We start from the raw sequence: 13,051 nt of genomic DNA, 5'->3' as shown, positions 1-13,051 counted from the left end.
GCTGTGTAGATTTATCTGCTAATTTGCTGTTAATAGTTGATTACTCTCCGCTGTAACGCTGTTCCATCCAGACTTCTGTTTGAAGTGTATTGTACCAACTAAGCACTTAGCTGGTGTTTTGCTGCCCTACATTTTATATGAGATTAGCAGTTATCATGACTTCTCTGTCTTCTCCTGTTTTCTCTTCTTGCTCAGTGTGTCGCATGATTTGCTTTAATAATAACAATGCTTGTCAGAAGTGTAGTTTATTCACCGCCATTGAGGCAAGGATTAGTGACAGCGTTTAGGCGTGCTACTGATCTTGCCGCACCCTGTAGCTGGTGAGGCGCAAGTTAGCGTGGCGCCTATTCTCGAGGAGCCGGGAAAGCAGAGAGGTCGGGTGACTGTTTGAAGTCACTTTTTGTAGTGAGCTGTCAAATTGCTGAAGATATTTCCATTATTTTTGGCTCGTCGTGCTTTATGATTCTTTACTGTTCATGGTTTTGTGTCAGTCAACATTAGATTACACTCATTTGGACACGTGAACAACCTATGGTAATTCAATACAGCAGCCCAGCCATAACTGTTATCTAAGTTAAGTGTATCGTGTTTACTTTTCTATTGTCACTGATGTGTCTACTCAGCTCCAGGGTGCAGACCTGTCATGGCTCTTTCATAACAGTTTAAAGTAACTGCATTTCTTAAAGAGGCTTTCTCAAGTTCCATTTACAATTATTTACAGGCCGACAGCAGAGCGACAGCCTCTCCTTGTAATTCTTTGTGGAGGGTTTGTTGACATTGTGTCATCCGGCAGTGTCATAAAATGGACATCCTAAGCTTGATTTAGTGCACTGCTTTTTTTATGATGGACGAGAACTCAACTTGCTGCAAAACTATCAAAACCAAAGTATTTGATGTAAAAAGACTTGGAAGACAACATACCATTGTCATGAGTTCAATTTTAATATGACTATGTATTTTTTCTAGCGGCGAAGTTTGGATAAATTATTATGCATGGTTACATGATATTTGTCATTTCTCTTAGAACTTAAGAAAGTGCTGTATTTGTTTTATGGAATAATGACACACTCTAAGACCAGTCAACAGTTAATGAGCAATACACAGTTCTCTCAAAACACTGGAGAATGTTAAAGGATTATATCATGTTTAGTGGGAATATGGTGTGAATTACTTGACTGCTACCAGCAAAGTCACTCTTGATTCAGTCTCAATTAGTTTACAGGCCAAAGAAGAAGATACTGTAATGATATCATCTATTAAAAGTTAAGCCACATTCAGGGGCATCGCACCCATTGGGGATGTGGGTGTTTTAACACCCACATTCTTCCAAGTGAAAGGTTTCAACTGTTATATCACAAGTGGCATTTATTTTCATAATATTGCAACGAGCAGTGCACTACGCCATTATAATCAATCCAGTAGTTCCATGAGTTGATTAAAACAAAAGACTGAAACCAGCTGACAATCTGAATTCTACCAGTCTCGAGCAGCCATAATAGTTCTGTACAAAAATGCTGGGATCGCAGACAAACCACATGTGCTGTCTGACTAATAATAATATCAATGGGACAGTATAAACTATAACAAGGAAACATTTACAGCCACAAAAATAAATAAATAAAACCACAAACTCTACTTACGTTCCGAGGATATCTTTGAAGTCATAATGCTCCTTCACATCCGATGTCTTCTTCATCCAGGTATGGGAGTCGTCACCCAGCGGCATCTTCTTATTGTTGCGGTCAGAAACAATACTAGAGACGAACAAAGAGGATGAGGGGGGAAGGGGGTTAATCATTATTACCCAAACGGTTCCCATCTGTCACAAGGAATCTCTCAATGAAAATACAGTATTGTACTTCCAAAAAACATCCAAGTAGTTTTTGGAGATTGTGAAGTAGCATGGGATCATGGAGGTAGTCAGTTGTGATTGTGACTCATGTTCTCGCATAAGGTCATCTTGTGTCATTCATGTGACATAATTTTCAGTCCCATGAAATAGATGCAGTCATGTAACATTAGCCAAATAAATGTGACTTGGCCAACTTAGCACTGAATGCATCCACCATTCACAGTGTGCAAGTGTGGCTAGTGAACAAGGTAACCAAGGAGACTACCAATGATAATGGTGACAGCTAAATCTGCAAATGTGGGAGCTATAATACTGAAACAAAATCAGACTACATTCTAGGACCAATAAATTCAGTGCCTGATGTCCTATTCGGAAACAGTCTTCACACTTTACTTTCGTAGAGAAACATGTTCCGTAGCACTTGAGGCATTATGCTGTTGTTCTGTCAATCGTTTGATTTTTGGGCTTATTGTCATGGGTTTGCATCAGCCCAGTTGGAGTATATTGGAGGGTACACTTCCTGCAGTGTAGTAATGAAGTCTATACGTGACTGAATGTTGTATATCGGAACATCTAAAGTGGAACACCCCTTTAAAGTTGCACAGAAATGTGGAGCTTGTATGGTTGTCCTCCATCACAACACACAAGGCAAATCTCGATAGACCTCGAATAAAAGAGTCCGCATTAAAGCACTTTATGTTGCACGATTGTCTAAAAAAAACAAAAACAAATTGGTGGTGATCTTCTTATCGTTACTCAGACATTTTATAACCACAAGATTGGAATTTATGGCAGACAAGGCAAAAAAAGTCACAGATTGAGTTAATTAGTAAACCTCAGATCCCTTTTTTGAAGAGTAATGTGTGTACAGCTAATTCTTTGTTTGGAATTTTAGGATTCAGACATCTGTCCTCATCATAATTTCTGAGTGGCTTATCACAAAGCACCTGGTTGTCACAGACATCATATAAAACCACAAAGTGTTTCCAACTCAAGACCTGACAGACTAAAATAACCCAGTTCATATCGGCGTGCCTCACGCCTCCTCGGTTCTTGCTGCCAGCAACTACTTCCCCGTCAGGCCATAAAAGATGATGTAACTTTTCGTTTCGTAGAGACAATAAAATAGCCCCATAAAAAATAATCTCCAATTAGCTCAGAGTCACTTATCGATACAAGTGGAATTGTGAGCATATGAGTGGTATTATCTGGCAGTTGACATTAATAGAACATATTCTAGCAGAGCTTTATAGGATATAATTCATGTGTCTGTCACACATACACACATATCGTGTGGCCCTCTCGCTGCCTTCGCCAGCAGCTTCATATGTGTCGTCATAGAAACCTAAATGGAGCTGCAATGGTATTTGAGAGTCCAAATTGCTTTAGTGTCTCACAGCAAGTGGCAGCTGAGATGCAAATCATATGGTCACTTTGGTAGATGGACGCGTGATTCTATGTTCTATACAACTACTGTACGTACAGAATATAAATTTTGTATAATCATCAGTCATGGTTACTTGTGACAGTAATACTGTGTAAGTATTGAAACAATATTAATTCACACAAAGGAGATTTTGTAGTATGGAGATACATTTGTCATGTTGTGACAGGAGATGCAATGTGTGTGCATGCACTTCAAGACAACCAAGAATGTTCGATCAGCATCTAAGATAAATGCCACTTCCTCAACTTCAGTTTCCATGCCTTTCAAAGCAAGTACAAGTTTCTTTCAATTAAATATGAAAATGTCAAATGTATGCAATAATGACTAAAGGGAAATCAGTCAAAGTACAGTACTGTAACTTAATCAACAACAATATGTTTTCATGATTTGTTTCCCTTATGTTTTGATCTATTGGGGCAGCCGATCGGTGGCTGCTACTGTGTGGGAGCCTGGTTCAAGCCACCAGACATGGACCATCCACTTATATTATCCCCCAGTCTCACGGCTGTGACATCTATACTATCTCTTCTTCTATTACAACAGCAGTCTATTAATCTTTTATTATATTACATTTTTTCCTTACATTGTGGATTCTATTCGTGTATTGGGGTTATACTGTTAATCACGGAATGGAAGACCTTTACGTGTACAAAAGATTTTGGGTTCTTTAATCTGAAATAATAAATTCTTTTGTATACTTTGTTCCACAAAAAAAAAGGACTGTATTACAATGTAATCATTCAATTTTGTATTACAGCACTGGTAGTGCAGAGGTGCATGGTGCTGCTTTTCACGCAAAGTGTAGTTTTGATGAGCCAATACCTAACTGGAGCTCCCCAGTGACTGAATAAATGAGAGGGTTGAATCTAGGAGGGCATCTGAGGTCAAAACTGCCAAACAAATCATGTGAGTGACTCACTGTGCAACCCCTGATGGGAGGAACTGAAAGCCACAAAAAATTATATACCAAATTACAGCCTTGGAATCTCTTTCTCATTATATTTCTGGACACTATTTGGTTGTGTTGTCCCTCATGGAATAAATGCAATTAAAAGGTTTTCTGTACAAATTATCGCTAACTTTCCTACCATCTCTTCCTGGTAGCGGACATTGGTCATAAACTTCAGCTTTCCAGATAACAAGTGTGTTGTGATATAGACATTTACAACGTCACATGGTGGGAATAAAAAAAAAAGAGCCTGTAGTTTGATGCAATATGCTATATTTCCTCAGCATTATTTTATTTGCTGATTGGCAGGGAGACGTCACTCAGTGTTAATGCCTCATATTAAGGTGCGCAGGGTCCATGTGGGGCGGCATGGCTCAGGTGGTCGTCTCTCAACCCAAATGTAGGTTCGATCCTCGGCCCCTGTGACCATGTCCAAGTATCCTTGAACAAGATACTGAACCCCCAGTTTCTCCTGATGCTGCTTCATCAGTAAGAAAATGAGGTTAAAGCGCTTGGAGTACCTTAGGTAGAGAAGCGCTTTAAAAGTGAAAGTCCATTTACCAAGCCCATTTAAAACACCCTATTATCTTACCAAGTTAAAATCCCATTACTACATAGTGTCTTAGAAGACTTGAAGCCTTATAAACTGATAATGCCATTTTAACTCCCTCGTCACTCCACTTGTTTTTCATTTGCACACTGAATGAAGAGTTATCTGTAACATTTGCACAACCAACATTGTCCCAGATTATTGCACTACTCGTCACTTTAAACCGCATACACTCCTTGAAGTCTCAGCGCCCCTTGCACAATGGTCATTGCACCGGTCTATTGCAATATTAGTCATTCGAACTGCTCTAAGTGCTAGAGGACTCTGCATCTTTTTGCACAATTGTTTTTTGTCAATGTCTCTGTCTCCAAAGTGTTCTGTAAATTGACTGTCTGTTGTACTAGAGCGGCTCCAACTACCGGAGACAAATTCCTTGTGTGTTTTGGACATACTTGGCAAATAAAGATGATTCTGATTCTGATTCTGATGATTCTGCCGCTGAAGAAAATAAAAGTAAGTTGCTTCACTTTTTTATGCGTAAATTCTTCTGAAAGTTGCTAGACAGGAAAAAGAGGAACATCCAACACAGGACTTTTTCTGTAACTGAACTGCCACCTTTTTAACTTTACTTTGGATTTTGTTAAACATTATTCTAGCATTAAATTCAAACAAACAAACAAACAAAATCTGTTAAATAAGGAGATTAGACTACAGTGAAAGACTAGAGCAAACTGAAGGTAAAAACATTGTAACATACTAGGAATATTTGTGAAAATGTGGGAAAGAAGAGGAGAGACACATCATAAGAGGTAAGGTATCATAAGAGAACTAATCATGTCCTCTGGTGACATGACCTTTGGTCTGTGGGTGGAGTCACATTGCTTGCAATTGGGAAAATGTGATGTCAGAAGATGCATAACAGCAAAAAAACAACAACAACAGCAGTCTTCAAGTCAAACACACAACATGCAACACACAGCCTTGATGCAGGTGGACACGAAGAGAGTGACTGTACTCACTGGTTTCCCATTCCTGTGATGAGCATGGACAGAAGAGACACATACACAATAACAATAACACAATGACGTGTGCGCTGTTCGACAGTGACCATTAGTACACACATTACATCACAAACATACCAAGCAAACAGTAAAAAAGCAGACTTGCACAGAGGATATTTGTCTTTACCATGTCTAAATATTGATCCAGGCGCACCTGTGTCACATTGCATAATGCATAGCTCCACAAATAATTGTGGCACACCACCAAACTGCAAGGGAGTCTGCTGCCAAGTTTCGAGCATAAATAGTTCTAATGAGTCCTTTCCTGGAAGTGCATGTACTGTCATGAACATGGTTAGGGCGACGGCGAGGAACATGGTGGACCCAATTGCAGGGAAGCAGGGAGGCAAGGCAGGAGTGCGGGAATCTCAAAATAATAATATTTAATCACAATGATAAAACAACTGGCGACTATGACAAAAACAACTGGCGACTATAACATGGCAAGACGTGACAACGACAATGAACCGCCAAGGACTGAAAGAACCCAGGGAACTAAATACAAACAAATTGACGAGACAACGAGGAACACCTGGACAAGACACGAGTGGCTGGAGAGAGCTGATTGGTCGACACAAAATAGACGAGAACAGGTGGACACAACAACCTAATGAGCACACGACAAACATGGAACACAGGAAAACATGGAACAAAACTAAACACAACCCAAACCAAAACACAGACCATGACATGTACTTCACTGGTAGGCAAATAGTGATAAAAAGTGATTAACATCCTCATTCAGTGTCTCGGTGAGGTCAGACCCCTCATTCCATTCCATCTGTCCCATTCTGGATGTATAATGGGTATGTATGGAATCAGGAGCCATGTTGAGGTATGGACATCAAGCATGGTGAAGATTTACATTGTGTTCACAGTGTTAGAAAGTTAGCCTCGCATTTAGTCTACATATCAAATATTTTACATGGCTGTGGAATAATTTAGATGTACATACAATCACAGTACAAACACAGTGCAATCGCAGCTTTCTGATGTCCATCCAATGACTAGACCTATTTTTGTCATATACAGTGGTACCTTGACGAGTACACCCTCACCTTCTATTTTTTTGGGTTGCAAACCACTTTATCAATTGTTTGCTTTGTCTATTTTTTGGGTGAGCCAAAATTTGACTGAGGAGCGAGTTTCAGATACGACGCCGCTCGAGTGAAGGCAGTCACCGATGCACTTTCACCGATTTATTGAACGGGACAAACAGTCAAACACACAAATACAATATGAAAACACAAGGAGCAAGGAGCATGAAGGCGACGCCCAAAAAAGAACAATTCCAAAAGTAGTGACAGTACAATCAAGGGCAATGAGAGAAGTGTAGAAGAATGTACACCGGATGTTACATGATAAAAGCAAACTCACATTCTCTGACACAAGGGTGTCAAACAAATTTTTGCCGCAGGCCACATTGTTGTAGTTATGATTTCCCTCAGAGGGCCGTTACTACAGTGAAACCATATAGATGTTGAATCGCCTCATTTTATTATTACATATATACAACAAATTGAGGGATAACTAGTTTTGAAATCAGAAGACAAGGATATTAGATTGTTCAACCATTGTTCAAGTTACTGTAAAAGGGGGTCTGGTAACAGAAAAATGCAATATCTCAACATTATTGTTTATTAAATATGACAATTTGGAGTTTTGGTATAGATTTTAGATAGGCGGCACGGTGGGGACTGGTTAGAGCGTCTGCCTCACAATTCTGAGGAGCGGGGTTCAAGCCCCGGCCCCACCTGTGTGGAGTTTGCATGTTCTCCCTGTGCCTGCGTGGGTTTTCTCCAGGCACTCCGGTTTCCTCCCACATCCCAAAAACATGCATGGTAGGTTAATTGACAACTCTAAATTGCCCGTAGGCGTGACTGTGACTGCGAATGGTTGTTTGTTCCTATGTGCTCTGCGATTGGCTGGCAACCAGTTCAGGGTGTACCCCGTCTCCTGCCCGATGACAGCTGGGATAGGCTCCAGCACGCCCGCGACCCTAGTGAGGAGAAGCGGCTCAGAAAATGGATGGATGGATGGATGGATTTTAGATAGAATCGTGGAAGTATATGCACATGATTTGCTTTCGTGGGCCACATAAAATGGTCTAACGGGCCCCATCTGGCCCCCGGGCCTTGAGTTCGCCACCTATGCAACATGTTACCCAAAACACTGCTGGGAAGCTACTGTAAATAATAAAGGTTGTATCAGGGTGACAGTGGGATTCTGGCATGGCATGGAATTAATTAAATTTATATTACAGCGAATTGTGTTCAAATTTTAAGATTTCACTGAATTCATCTGTACTGAAGGCATTGGCGTCGATTCTCTGTTCCATAATGATCACTTCTTTGACTAATCACGTAATGCAGAACATGATGCTTCTGACATGTTTATGGTATAAATAGTAGAATGGTTTATGACATGGCGGCACTGTGGACGACTGGTTAGAGCGTCAGCCTCACAGTTCTGAGGACCCGGGTTCAATCCCCGGCCCCGCCTGTGTGGAGTTTGCATGTTCTCCCCGTGCCTGTGTGGGTTTTCTCCGGGTACTCCGGTTTCCTCCCACATCCCAAAAACATACATGAATTGGAGACTCTAAATTGCCCGTAGGCATGACTGTGACTGCGAATGGTTGTTTGTTCCTATGTGCCCTGCGATTGGCTGGCAACCAGTTCAGGGTATACCCTGTCTCCTGCCTGATGACAGCTGGGATAGGCTCCAGCACGCCCGCGACCCTAGTGAGGAGAAGCGGCTCAGAAAATGGATGGATGGATGGATGGTTTATGACATTCGGAATGTACACAAGCAGTGACCTTTCGGTTTCTGTTCTGAAAATAAAACCTATAACATACATTGTCGAATCGGGAAGACAAGATCATATTGATGCAAAAACTACGCAAATTGTTTACTTTATATAGCTAGTGACAAACATGAAATGGTGCGGTTTAAACACAGAACTGACATGGATTTCCTGTTTGTTCACGTGACACTCCTGTCAACAAGGCAGCATGCAGTGGCCCCTATAGGTCAAATTCTTATACAAGCTGCAAATCTGCTTTATCAATTGATAACAAAAAGGAAAGGAGGACGAAACGGTGAGGGAAGGCAAAGAAATGAAAGGATACTTGAGGTCGTGTTTGAGGGACAGCAGTAGAATTAAACACGCCGGGTCATGCAGTTTACGGAGAAACCATGACTTGAGGATTAATAAAGTAGACGTATGCGAGCCCTCGCGCTGCAGTCCACTCGTAAAATATAGACATGAAAGTGACACCACCACAAGTCTTAATAGAGTCAAACTGAGCGCGCCTTCTCCACGGCAATATTGGAACACATACGACATTTGCCCAGCCTACAAGTGGGTCCTGCCTAAAAGTACCGGCGGCAGTCTGTCCTACCTGCGGCGTTACACTGAGGAGATGTCCGGTGACCGAGCTCCGCGCGCTTCTGTCCCCAAGTCGCCAGACCCCGCGACCGCCGCTTCTCTCTCTCTCTCTCTCTCTCTCTCTCTCTCTCTCTCTCTCTCTCGCTCTCGTTTTGTTTGCGTCGCTTCCCTCTCTCTCTGCCAAAAGGGCGGTACTCCTGTTGACGTCACGGGGAGGCGGGATGACTACGAGTGTGCACCAATCATAGGTGGAGTTGGGTCATACAGGTAATCTCTTGCTACGCCATTGGCCACTTCAACCATCCGCTTTTCATTTTTGTATGATCTCCACAAGTAGAATGTGAGATAGAAAGTAGTATCAATTATATCGCTACATTTTTATTTTTGTTCATTAATGTCATCGTACGGTACTTTGCAGTGATTTACAAATTATAGCTCAGGATCCCTTAGAGAGACTTCTATTACAAATTCAATCAATACCATTTGGAGAATTATAAATTTTTGCACAAAATCTTTGGATCTTATTAGATGTGCAACAAATCAGATGCATTCAAGCAAATTGCAATGTCTGTAACATGAAATTGCATTCATTAACTCCCAACAGTCTATTCTATTTATTTAGTAGTTTCTCTTGGCCGCACTGCTTCTAGTAGTCGTGTATGTGTATGTTCGATTTTTTTTCCAGTAATGCTGCCAGATATAACAGTGGAAATCATGTTCAACCTATATTTAATTGAAGACGCTACAAAGACAAGATATTTAAAGTTCAAAATGCTAAACTTTATTGTTTTTAGCAAATAATCATTCAATTATAATTTTATGGCTGCAACACGTTCCAAAAAAGCTGGGACAGGGTCATGTTTACCACTGTGTTAAATCACCTTTTCTTTTAACAACATTCAATAAATGTTTGGGAACTGAGGACATTAATTGTTGAAGCTTTGTAGGCGGAATTATTTCCCATTCTTGCTTGATTTACAGCTTCAGCTGTTCAACAGTCCGGGGTCTCCATTGTCGTATTTTACGCTTCATAATGCGCCACACATTTTCAATGGGAGACAGGTCTGTACTGCAGGCAGGCCAGTCTAGTACCCACACTCTTTTACTACGAAGCCACACTGTTGTAACACATGCAGAATGTGGTTTGGCATTGTCTTGCTGAAATAAGCAGGGGCGTCCACGAAAAAGACGATGCTTGGATGGCAGCATGTGTTTCTCCAAAACCTGTATGTACCTTTCAGCATTAATGGTGCCTTCACAGATGTGTAAGTTACCCATGCCATTGGCACTAACACAGCCCCATACCATCACAGATGCTGGCTTTTGAACTTTGCGTCCATAACAGTCCGGATGATTCTTTTCCTCTTTGGCCCGGAGGACACGACGTCCACAATTTCCCCAAAAAATTTGAAATGTGGACTTATCGGACCACAGAACACTTTTCCACTTTGCATCAGTACATCTCAGATGAGCTCGGGCCCAGAGAAGCCGGCGGCGTTTCTGGGTGTTGTTGATAAATGACTTTTGCTTTGCATAGTAGACTTTCAAGTTGCACTTACGGATGTAGCGCCGAACTGTATTTACTGACATTGGTTTTCTGAAGTGTTCCTGAGCCCATGTGGTAATATCCTTTACACATTGATGTCGGTTTTTGATGCAGTGCCACCTGAGGGATCGAAGGTCTCGAGCATTCATTGTTGGTTTTCGGCCTTGCCGCTTATATGCAGTGATTTCTCCAGATTCTCTGAACCTTTTGATGATATTATGGACCGTAGATGATGAAATCCCTAAATTCCTTGCAATTGTACGTTGAGGAGCATTGTCCTTAAACTGTTCGACTATTTTCTCACGCACTTGTTCACAAAGAGGTGAACCTCACCCCATCTTTGCTTGTGAATGACTGAGCAATTCAGGGAAGCTCCTTTTATACCCAATCATGGCACCCACCTGTTCCCAATTAGCCTGTTCACCTGTGGGATGTTCCAAACAGGTGTTTGAAGAGCATTCCTCAACTTTGTCAGCCTTTTTTGCCACCTGTCCCAGCTTTTTTGGAATGTGTTGCAGCCATAAAATTCTAAATTAATGGTTATTTGCTAAAAACAATAAAGTTTATCAGTTTGAACATTAAATATCATGTATTTGTAGTGTATTCAATTAAGTATAGGTTGAACATGATTTGCAAATCATTGTATTCTGTTTTTATTTATGTTTAACACAATATCCCAACTTCATTGGAATTGGGATTGTAGAAGTGAACACAACCGACTTCATTCGCCGCCAATCTAAGTGGCTCCTCTCATTCCCTTTAAATGCGCCGCAAGGACGGACGGTCTTGTATGGAAACATCTCTGTGCGGAAGAGGACGCAGTGATCCGTGTGTGACTGGAGCATTGTCACTGCTCTTGGCCTGTGTGGCGGCAAACAATGTGCAAATCGCATCAGACCAGCGGTCTACCTACTGTGCTGGACTTAGACGTGGTCTAATAAGGCACGTTTATACCAACTTTCTGCCACCAAATTGTCACTTGCGCCAGCCACATCTGAAAAGACACACCAGTACGCCCAGCTTGTCTCTGACCGGTCTGCCAAATTGGCAAACACTCACAGGGAGCCTTGTGTTTGAATCAAAATCAAGATATGCCAATTTTTGCGCTCTGCTGTCTACAAAAATAGAGGCCTGCATGCCACCTGGATGTATCAAGTGTCTATATCATGCAGGGGTGGGCAAACCTTTGCACTCCGTTTTTAAAATGGAATGACGAGCCAGGTCACTCAAAGAAGAGTTAAAAAACGTAAAACAGTTTCTTTATATTTTAAAAGTAATAATGAAAGGCGGCACAGTGGACGACTGGTTAGAGCGTCTGCCTCACAGTTCTGAGGTCTGGGGTTCAATCCCTGACCCCGCCTGTGTGGAGTTTGCATGTTCTCCCCGTGCCTGCGTGGGTTTTCTCTGGGCACTCCGGTTTCCTCCCACATCCCAAAAACATGCATGGTAGGTTAATTGAATACTCTAAATTGTCCGTAGGTGTGAATGTGAGTGCGTATGGTTGTTTGTTTATATGTGCCCTGCAATTGCCTGGCAACCAGTTCAGGGTGTACCCCGCCTCCTGTCCTATGATAGCTGGGATTGGCTCCAGCACTCCCGTGACCCTTGTGAGGATAAGTGGCTCAGAAAATGGATGGATGGAAGTAATAATGAATTCACATTTTAATTGTATTATTTATAATTACTTACCTAATGATATAATACAAATAAAAACTAAAATGTTTAATGTAGTTTTCATTTTTAATGTATTTTATGTATTTATGTAAGTATCTTTTAAAATTTTAATATTTATAATACATACATTAACCAATCGTATGTGTACATTCATTCATTCATTCATTTTCCTTACTGCTTATCCTCACTAGGGTCGAATGAAAACATTTTAATCAACTCATTTTAGAAAAAAAATGGCTTGATCATGTAAATACTCAGTGGACCCGATTAAAGAACGGAGCGGGCCCTTATGTGCCCCTTTTCCACCACTGAGGTAGAACGTGAGGTAGAAAGTATTCTCCATTCTAAATCTTTTTAATTTGATTTATTTAACTCAATTTCATTGTACTTTTCAGTCCATTTTAAATTCTAACACGTTCACTTCTTTTAAAAAGCAGTTGTAAAAAAACAAAAAAACAACAACCGCAGCAGAACACAGCTTCTCTTACAGTTACAATGTAACAATGAACACAAGCGTCAAATGAGCTAATCTCTGAGCATTATCTGTCTTTTCGCCCTTGTTATTTCCTTTTGTACCAAAGCTT

General features: G+C 41.1%; 1 protein-coding gene across 4 annotated transcripts in view; it reads right to left on the bottom strand.

Moving 5' to 3' along the window:
- The window catches only part of camk1b (calcium/calmodulin-dependent protein kinase Ib), a 34,231-nt gene extending 24,825 nt beyond the window's left edge, over positions 1-9,406 (bottom strand). For 2 of the 4 annotated variants that reach the window (XM_061784513.1, XM_061784516.1), the window contains exons 1-2: positions 9,261-9,406; positions 1,641-1,754 (exon numbers count right to left, since the gene is read on the bottom strand). In XM_061784513.1, coding sequence (XP_061640497.1) covers positions 1,641-1,726 — 86 coding nt within the window. In that variant the 5' untranslated portion in view covers positions 1,727-1,754; positions 9,261-9,406. Of the gene's footprint in view, positions 1-1,640; positions 1,755-5,817; positions 5,831-9,260 lie in introns of all 4 variants that reach the window. The other 2 variants (XM_061784515.1, XM_061784512.1) reach the window with 2 other exon arrangements.
- Positions 9,407-13,051: the final 3,645 nt, after the last annotated feature.

Source organism: Phyllopteryx taeniolatus, chromosome 9, assembly GCF_024500385.1.
Source record: "Phyllopteryx taeniolatus isolate TA_2022b chromosome 9, UOR_Ptae_1.2, whole genome shotgun sequence".
NCBI lineage: Eukaryota > Metazoa > Chordata > Actinopteri > Syngnathiformes > Syngnathidae > Phyllopteryx > Phyllopteryx taeniolatus.
Note: the sequence above shows the minus strand (reverse complement) of the source record. Positions and strands in the feature narration are given on the sequence as shown.